Source organism: Pyrus communis, chromosome 12 (genome assembly GCF_963583255.1).
Source record: "Pyrus communis chromosome 12, drPyrComm1.1, whole genome shotgun sequence".
Taxonomy (NCBI): Eukaryota; Viridiplantae; Streptophyta; class Magnoliopsida; order Rosales; family Rosaceae; genus Pyrus; species Pyrus communis.
The window spans coordinates 23,916,579-23,925,456 of NC_084814.1; the positions used below are offsets into that span (position 1 = coordinate 23,916,579).

Genomic DNA, 8,878 nt, shown 5'->3' on the forward strand with positions numbered 1-8,878 from the left:
TCATTATCGTTAAAACTCAATGTTTTCAAACTCTTTTTATTAGTTTTTCTTAGAAAATAAGCACGTTGATCAATACTTAAGTAATAATCTAATTGTCAACTTTCATGTTATTTAATTTATAAAATTTAGTTTACCTAGCATTATCAAAAGTTTGTACATGGTGTATGTAAGTATACAGATGAACTTAAGGGCTAGGGATTTCTTTGGATTGTGTTGTGGAAACTAGAATTGATACCAGTCAACCATCAGCCCCTTCTTAAAGTGCATCTAGCGTCCGATGTCTGCTTGTTGCAAATAACTTCGAGTCAGCATGAACTTTTCTGATTCCTATCGATTGCATTACCTCGGCAGCGTTCATCTGCGACTTATATTACACTATTACTTATCATCTATTTTGCATTCAAGGTGACATATAATGAAGAAGCTGGCTCAAGCATCAAATTGAATGTCCGTTTATACAAGTAACAGACTGAACGATCACTTATACAAGCTCAATCAACGCTATGGGATTTGGCTACCGTGGTTGGCTTCCAACATTCCACGAATCTTGAGGAGATATTAGGAAGAGAAACTTGTGCGACAGCCAACAGCTGTGATGCTCAGTCTAATATACGTCTTGAAAACCTTGTTTCGAGCGAGGGCTGCAAATGGGGGCCGGGTTTAGAAGAAATGGACAAAACAACATCAAGGACAAGCAGATGTTCAGACTTGCTGATGGAATGGTTGAATGCGGCTATTATTTCCACGAGATTCCTCCGCAGATGGATGCTGATAATGTATGGAATCGTTTCAAGCCCTGCGGTTCGGAGTGTCTTTGGCTTTGGTACTTTTATCAATGCCTGTGATTTTTTATGGACCATTTCTTGTATTATATTTCTGCTTTGAAAATATTACACATTTTGCAATTGTACTTCTGTAGAATGTAGTAAACCGACTTGCAGTTGCATCAACCCAAATATGAAAGATCAGACAAGCGATATTGTTGGCAAATTACCACAAGATGGGCCTCAACATGTATATTGAAGGCAACATTGTCTCCCAGTGCAGGAACTGGCCCTATGCCTGTGCGGCTGTGCCTTGTATTGGATATTTTCTAAAACCCACATAGATGCTACCATCTACTTAAACTATATTTTGTAAATGACATGACGTGGTAGTTAATGGTTGTATTTCTTATTTAAATTGTTAAAAAAGTATCAAACCATCAATCGCCACATCATCTGGTCTACAAATATAGTATAAGAACATGCTCTCCTTAGCATTTTCCAACCTAAATTAATAGATAATAATAAGAGGAAAATTATTTTTGCACTCTCAAATTTTTTTTTGCCCTCTCAAATTTTTTTTGCCCTTACACACTCCTCCCTATATTTTGATTTTTGGATTGAATAAATTAAATGAAATTCAAGGGACAAAAATTAACAAAGTATAACAAAAGTGTGCAGAAGGTGAAAAAGAATGAAAATAAACCGGATTATAAGGCATAAGGCCTTTCACAATCAGCTGGAAATTTTAAGCTTGAATTCTAAACACTAAAATCAAAATCACGTAGTGAGCTGAAAACTATGAGGTTATTTCAATGTTAATTCAAAAAAATTACTATAGAGAGCGGATGATTCAAAATTATTAGAATAATTTACGAAGATGGAGAAGTTTCAGACCTAGGACACATGGGTTTGGAAACCCAATACTCTATCCATTGAGATATTGAACCAAATGCTTCAATAGTTAAAATCTTAGTTTAATGATAGAAACTTACCCACACCATGCATACGATTATGAAAATATTTCAAGTCAATCATATACTACTATGTGTTTAACTTCTCCATATATTGGTGTATAATTAACTTGAAATATAAGATGCAGTATGAGCAAGTGTACCCTGAATTTATTGTTCCTTTTCCCCCTTTTGTGCTGAGAATAGGACGATTCTCTACAATATTATCCATTGTTATATATATATATACGTCATGCAAATATCAAAACCCTAATAATTAACAGAATAAAGATCTAATGAACAAATTGAGATATGCATATGATACCTTGTAGGTAGGCAATTTGCCTGGTCTTTACTTAGAAAGGAAGTAAATGTCCCCACGAAGATTCTACCAAAATCGAGCTGTAAAGATCCTCTTATTTGACCCAAAAGTAGCACATCGATGAACACGGTTTTCAACCTTGTTCAACATTTGGTCATACAGATATGCATACTGTCTGTAGGTTGTTTGTATACAGAATCTATACATTTACATAGGAAGAATAACGCAGCTGCAGTCTAGTAAATCCATATTTCAATAGACTGAGATTAGGGGGAAGATGTGCTTTCGGTTATTATATATAATTATGGATTACCAAGTTGGTTAACTTTGTCTGTCACAAAACTCCACGTTAAACTGGCTAAAATGATTAGACCAATCAAGCATTAACAACATAACAATTAGATATCAATAACATACTGAAAAATTGATCATATAGAATTATAGTGGCGGAGTCAGAATTTTACAATAATGAGGTCACGGTTTCAATAAAATAAAATAAAACACTATTGCACTATTTCGTCAAGCATCTGATGGACACCTATCAAAATTTATCAACATTTGTTGAAAACTTGTGATGACATCTATCGACAACTTCTATGTTCTAGCATCTGCATCTATCAAGGTGTGCCCAAGTTAACAGATTGTCAGGATCCACCCGTCTTTGTGAGTGAAGTATTACATCGAGCATGTGGTGCGCACCACTGGGTTGCACACAAGAAAAAGGAGGATGAAGACACGGGAAAGAAAGAAGAAAATTGGAGAAGGAAGAAGGAATAAAAGGTTACAATTCAACCTTGTTCACTCTCTTTTTAGTTGGAGTTAAAGATAAATCTACCAATAAATATACATGCGGTTAGAAAGCTATTGAAGTCATAAGCAGTCATTGACATCAAGCTGGCTTTGCTACTGTATAGAACTAAAAATATTTGATTATTTTGACTAATTCTCCAAACTCCAATTCTTGAAATTGTAAAAAGCCTCAAAACTTTCACATTTCTGTCTAAATGTTGTCTGCCAATAAGATACATTTTATAGAGCAAGGAAACCCCACTTGTAGGGTTATTGTGCGACAACGTAGGATCAATCTTAGTACTAAAGAGGCAAAACCCTATTCACATTTATTTAGGACTAAACAAATCTCAATATACGACTTGGAAATTGCATTCACATTGACCAAACACATTACCGTCCACCAAGGGTTAGTCCACTCAATTAGTATATAATATGCATGCAATGTCAAACTAAAAGAATTAAGCATAGCATGCATGCAGCGATGGTTGGCTAAATTTTGTTTGGCAGACACGATCACTGGCTGTGGCTCTCTCTCTCTCTCTCTCTCTCTCTCTATATATATATATATTAAACCAGTCAGTTTCTTTGTTTTATAAATTAAGAGGAAATTACCAGTTGGGGTTAGTGTCAATTTGGCTAAATTCTAGCCAGGCGACAATATATGAGTCAATGACAATATGTTTTGCATTTTTATAAATAATTAGACATGCAGTAGCTATAGGACTTGGGGGTGGCAGAGTATATATATTTGCCGTCAAATGCATGCAACGGGGTATTGTGTCGTAGGTGGAAAGTGATATATATATATATATATATATATATATATATATTATATAGGGTAATACTAGATAAATTAAATTTATAGATTAAATTTGCAAACAAAATAATGTGTCGTCAATAAGAAATAAGCACGTTAATAAATACTTAAGTAATAATCTAATCATCAACTTCTATGTCGTTTAATTTACAAAATTTGTTCTACAAATTTAGTCTCCTTAGCAGAATCCTATTTATATATGGGTAATGCTAGAGAGACTAAATTGGTATACTAAATTTTATAAACAAAATGATATGGAAGTTGATGATTGGATTATTATTTAATTGTTAATTAACGTGCACAATTCAGGCCCTTGAAATTTGATCCAATGACTAAAATTATTATAACTTTTAAAGTGGGCCCTTATTTATAGCCGTTGGATCAAATTTTAAAAGTATGGATTAATTGATGAGGAATATTTGGTAAAAGGGATCCGAAGATGATGCATTTCTAAGTAGTAGGTAGTCTCTAGTGAAAAACTGTTTGCGCCACAAAACAGTTGGCTGCAAGTGATAATAAAATAACACATGTTTTTCCACGCTAAGCAAGAAATGTTGAACATTAACGTGTGAGGTAAAGAAGAAGTGCCTTCTTCAAGTTATACAAATGAGTCTTCAAGTTAAACATATCAGAATCAATACTATGATATTTAAATAAATAAATAAATAAAAATCTTCGATACTACATAATATTTAATAATACGGAAAAATATATTGTCACTAGCTTATGAAATGCAATGTTCTCCACTTTATTTTTTAATAGGCTTTTTAGTCAAAATGGTCATTGAGATTGTTCACCATCCATTATTTTGGTCATTCCGTTAAAAACTTCGTTAAGTGTTCCGGAGCTCTTGGCTGAAAGTTTGGACAATTTTCAAAGCTTCATAACTTAATTGTTTCTTAACCAAATTCAACTCATAATATATCAAAATGAAGATAGGAAAGTCTAGAACAAGATTATACCTATTTGGAAGCCCAATGGTTACCGGAGATGTCCGGAAAATAGCCTGAAAGGTGACTGGTCCGTGGGAAAGCTGGAAAACTCTCCAGAAACTGGGTAAACTTTAAACGTTTATAACTTTTTCAATACTCAACAAAATCTAGTGATTCAAAAATGAAAATCATACTTCTCGAGAAGATGAAGGGAATGATACCTTTATCAATGGCTAAATCTATGTGGTTTCGCCAAAAAATGGCTCGAAAGTGGCTGTCTTGGTCTTGAGTTAGCCACTTTCGAGCTGTTTTCCGGCCAAATCACGACGAATTAGCTATCTAAAAAGGTACCATTCTCTTCATCTCATTGAGAAGTATGATTTTAATTTTTGAATCACTCGATTTCGTTAAGTATTGAAGAATTTATGAACGTTTAAAATTTACCCAGTTTCTGGCGAGTTTTTCAGTTTTTCCCCGGACCAGTCACCTTTCAGGCTATTTTACGGCCATCTCTGGCAACCATTAGGCTTCCAAATAGAAATAATCTTGTTTTAAACTTTTCTATCTTCGTTTTGATATATTATAGGTTGAATTTGGTTAAGAAACGATTGAGTTACGAAGCTTTGAAAATTGCCCAAACTTCCGGCCAAAGCTCCAGGACACTTAACGGAGTTTTTAATGGAATGATCAAAATAATGGATGGTGGACAATCTCAGGGACCATTTTTATTGATTTTCAATCTCAGGGATAAAAGTGATGTGTTATGCAAATCTCAAGGACCATTTTGGCTAAAAAGCCTTTTGAATATTTTTGCTTACCACTCTCAAGTGATGGTGATACTCACCACCTTATTTAGTACTCTTAAATAAATTTAAATTTTGAAAAATGTGTAGAAAAAAAAACGAATTTGAAAATTTAAATACATCTAACAATATTAAATAAGATAATAGACATGGAATTGGATCCTCTCCGAGGCAATGCCTCAGGATCCCACTGACCAGACAACATCGGTCGTTGGATTTTGATCCAATAACTACAATTATTATAACTTTTAGAGAGACATTTTGTTTGTAACTATTAGATCAAAATCTAATGACCCATATTGTTCGGTCAGTAAAATTCCATGACATTGCCTCAGAAAAGATCCAATTCCAATAAACATTACCATCATTTAAAAGTAATGTGCAAAATGTACCATCTCATCTCATATCCTCCAACTGTAGCCTTTCCACGGTTATATAAGGCATCGCAAATTGATTTTGACATACCGACCTCATCATATGCCATATGGGCTCCATCATGTCGTCAACTAGCTTAATTATTCCAATGTACACAATATTCCCCAATTCCCTACATTTAATGTCACAAAGCAAATTAAGGAGGGTGTATTCAATTAGGAGTTTTAGAGATCTTAATTCTTTTTATAAATTCAGGGTATTCAATCAAGATTTTAAGTGATTCTTTAAAAGTTTAGATGTATAATAATTCATCCAGGATTTTAAAAGAGTTTATAATATTCGACGTGTATTCAATTAGAAATTAATTTTTAAATTTTTTTAAAAAGTTGGTGAATTAGTTGGAGAATTAAAGAGAATTAGAAAGATTTCGTACGTATTTAAAGTATTTTCAAATTTCATCTCTTCCCCTAAGAATTTGAGGAAATTCACTCAAAATTTTGCATGAAATATCTAGAAATTAATTAAACTCCAACAAAACCTATTAATTTATAAATTCATTTAAATCCCTCAAAGTTCAAATTAGAAAAATTTCGTAGTGTATTAGAAGCATTCTCAAATCTTACATCCTTCCTGAGAATTTGAGAAAATTCACTCAAAATTTTGTACATAATATCTAGAAATTAATAAAACTTTATCAAAATCTATGAATTTATAAATTCATTTAAATCTCTCATAATCTCAATTGAATAGGCAAAGAAATATGAAAAAGCATACAAATATAGAAGAATGATAATTTCTTTTTCAAAAGAAACCACAGTAAAAGCAAATGTTTACGGCGATTACAAATCGAAGAGACACCTTCACTCTCTATATAAACTCAGTCTCATTTCACTTCTCCCACCACTACCATCCCTCTCAGCTTTTAATTTCCCACCACTTGGGTTTCTTGTTTCCTAAGCTTTGCCTTTTCGTTTTCTCGTTCATTTTCCGAGTAACCATGGAATCCAACCCTCTCTTGATTCCACCAACTGGGTTATCATCATTTTTGAGCTTGGAGTTGTTCATCTGTCTCTTCCTCTTCGTCTTTGTTTTTGGATTTTGGCTCTCACCCGGTGGATTGGCTTGGGCATTGTCCAAATTTAAAGGTCAAATCCATTCGAAAACCACCATTCCCGGTCCGACCGGCCTTCCTCTTCTAGGGTTGGTCTTGTCCTTCACTGGCTCTCTCACTCACAGAGTTCTAGCCAAGCTTGCTGAGACCTCAAAGGCCAAACCTCTAATGGCGTTCTCAGTAGGGTTTACTCGCTTTGTCATCTCCAGTCACCCTGATACAGCGAAAGAGCTCTTGAACAGCTCCGCCTTCGCTGACCGACCCATCAAAGAGTCGGCTTACGAGCTTTTGTTCCACAAAGCAATGGGGTTTGCCCCTTTTGGTGAGTATTGGAGGAACTTGAGGAGAATCTCCTCCACCCATTTGTTCCACCCGCAGCGAATTGCTAGTTTTGGGTTGTTTCGCGAGAGTATCGGGCGAAAAATGGTGGGGGAGATGAAGAGTTTTATGAAGAGGAGTGGTGAGGTGGAGGTTAGGAAAATGTTGCATTTTGGGTCTTTGAACAGTGTGATGATGAGTGTGTTTGGGAGGAGCTATGAGTTTGGTGGAGAATTAGGGTGTAGAAATGGTGAGGGTTTTGAGCTTGAGGGGTTGGTTAGTGAAGGGTATGAGTTGCTTGGGATTTTCAATTGGAGTGATCACTTTCCTCTTTTGGGGTTTTTGGACTTGCAAGGTGTGAGGAGGAGGTGTAAAAAATTGGTGGCAAAGGTGAATGCTTTTGTTGGGAAAATCATAGAGGAGCATAGAGTGAAGAGGGATGAAAATAATGGAGTTTTGAGAGCTGATCGTGAAAGTGGTGATTTTGTTGACGTGCTTCTTGATCTGGAGAAGGAGAACAAACTCAGTGACTCTGATATGATTGCAGTTCTGTGGGTAAGTTAATTTGATTTTTTTGAAAAGAAAAACCCAATAGGTTTATTAGTTATTTGTAACGTTTGCTCATTAATTAGGTTTTCTGGTTTCAACAATTACTCTCTTTCATTGATACTAATCTACAAAGTTTAGAATCTATACGGTAGAAATAATTTTATGGAATTATTTTTATAAGGCTTTATGTTGTTGCCACTCCAAGAACGTTATTCTTCTCTCTTTTCTACACCAATTTTTTTTATTAGTTTAGAGTGCAGAATAACAATAACGACTTCATTTCTTTTTTGTAAGAGAACTTTATTCATTTATTGTTTTCTAAATTCCTTAGTTTGAGCTTTTATTCTTGACCTTTTATGTTTTTATTTATTTATATTCTTGTTCAAGATTGAAAATATTTAATTTTCTCTTTTGTGTATCCAATCATAAAACTCTCATGTTCCATCAATTCATTTATTCAATCCATTTAAAAGCACCTAATTAATATGATTAATCATATAACAAACGTTTTTCTTTCATGATTCCAGGAAATGATCTTCAGAGGTACTGATACAGTGGCAATACTCCTAGAGTGGATTCTAGCAAGAATGGTTCTCCACCCAGATATCCAAGCCAAGGCCCAGTCGGAGATCGACGCCATTTTAGGAACTCCAGCACGATCTGTATCCAATTCCGACCTCCCCAAGCTTCCTTACCTCCATGCCATAGTCAAAGAAACCCTAAGAATGCATCCACCAGGACCCCTCTTGTCCTGGGCCAGACTTGCCATCCATGACACTCACATAGGCCACCACTTCATCCCGGCCGACACCACTGCCATGGTCAACATGTTTGCAATCACACACGATGAGGAAATCTGGTCAAACCCTAATGAGTTCAAACCAGAAAGATTTGTTAGTGAAGATGTTCTAATCATGGGGTCTGATTTAAGGCTGGCTCCCTTTGGGTCTGGAAGAAGGGTTTGTCCTGGAAAAGCCATGGGATTGGCTACTGTTGAGCTTTGGCTTGCTCAGTTGCTTCAGAGCTTCAAGTGGGTCCCTTGTGATGATCAGTCAGGTGTGGATTTGTCTGAGACCTTGAAGCTTTCTTTGGAAATGAAGAACTCTCTTGTCTGCACAGCTGTTCCTAGGGTTGTGATTTGA

At 35.2% G+C, this 8,878-nt stretch overlaps 1 protein-coding gene across 1 annotated transcript; it reads left to right on the forward strand.

Moving 5' to 3' along the window:
- Positions 1 to 647: 647 nt before the first annotated feature.
- LOC137710226 (cytochrome P450 78A5-like) lies at positions 648 to 8,878 on the forward strand. Its single transcript, XM_068449163.1, has 4 exons — positions 648 to 801; positions 920 to 1,014; positions 6,717 to 7,742; positions 8,264 to 8,878. Exons 1-4 carry the CDS (start codon positions 648 to 650, stop codon positions 8,876 to 8,878), a joined length of 1,890 nt encoding a protein of 629 aa, XP_068305264.1.

Bases quoted from the DNA above. Each gene is read 5' to 3' on its own strand.
- LOC137710226 (XM_068449163.1), top strand. From the start codon at position 648: ATGGGGGCCGGGTTTAGAAGAAATGGACAAAACAACATCAAGGACAAG. The intron at 1,015-6,716 runs GTATATTGAAGG...TTGTTTCCTAAG, and splicing joins CACAAGATGGGCCTCAACAT to CTTTGCCTTTTCGTTTTCTC. The intron at 7,743-8,263 runs GTAAGTTAATTT...TCATGATTCCAG, and splicing joins ATATGATTGCAGTTCTGTGG to GAAATGATCTTCAGAGGTAC.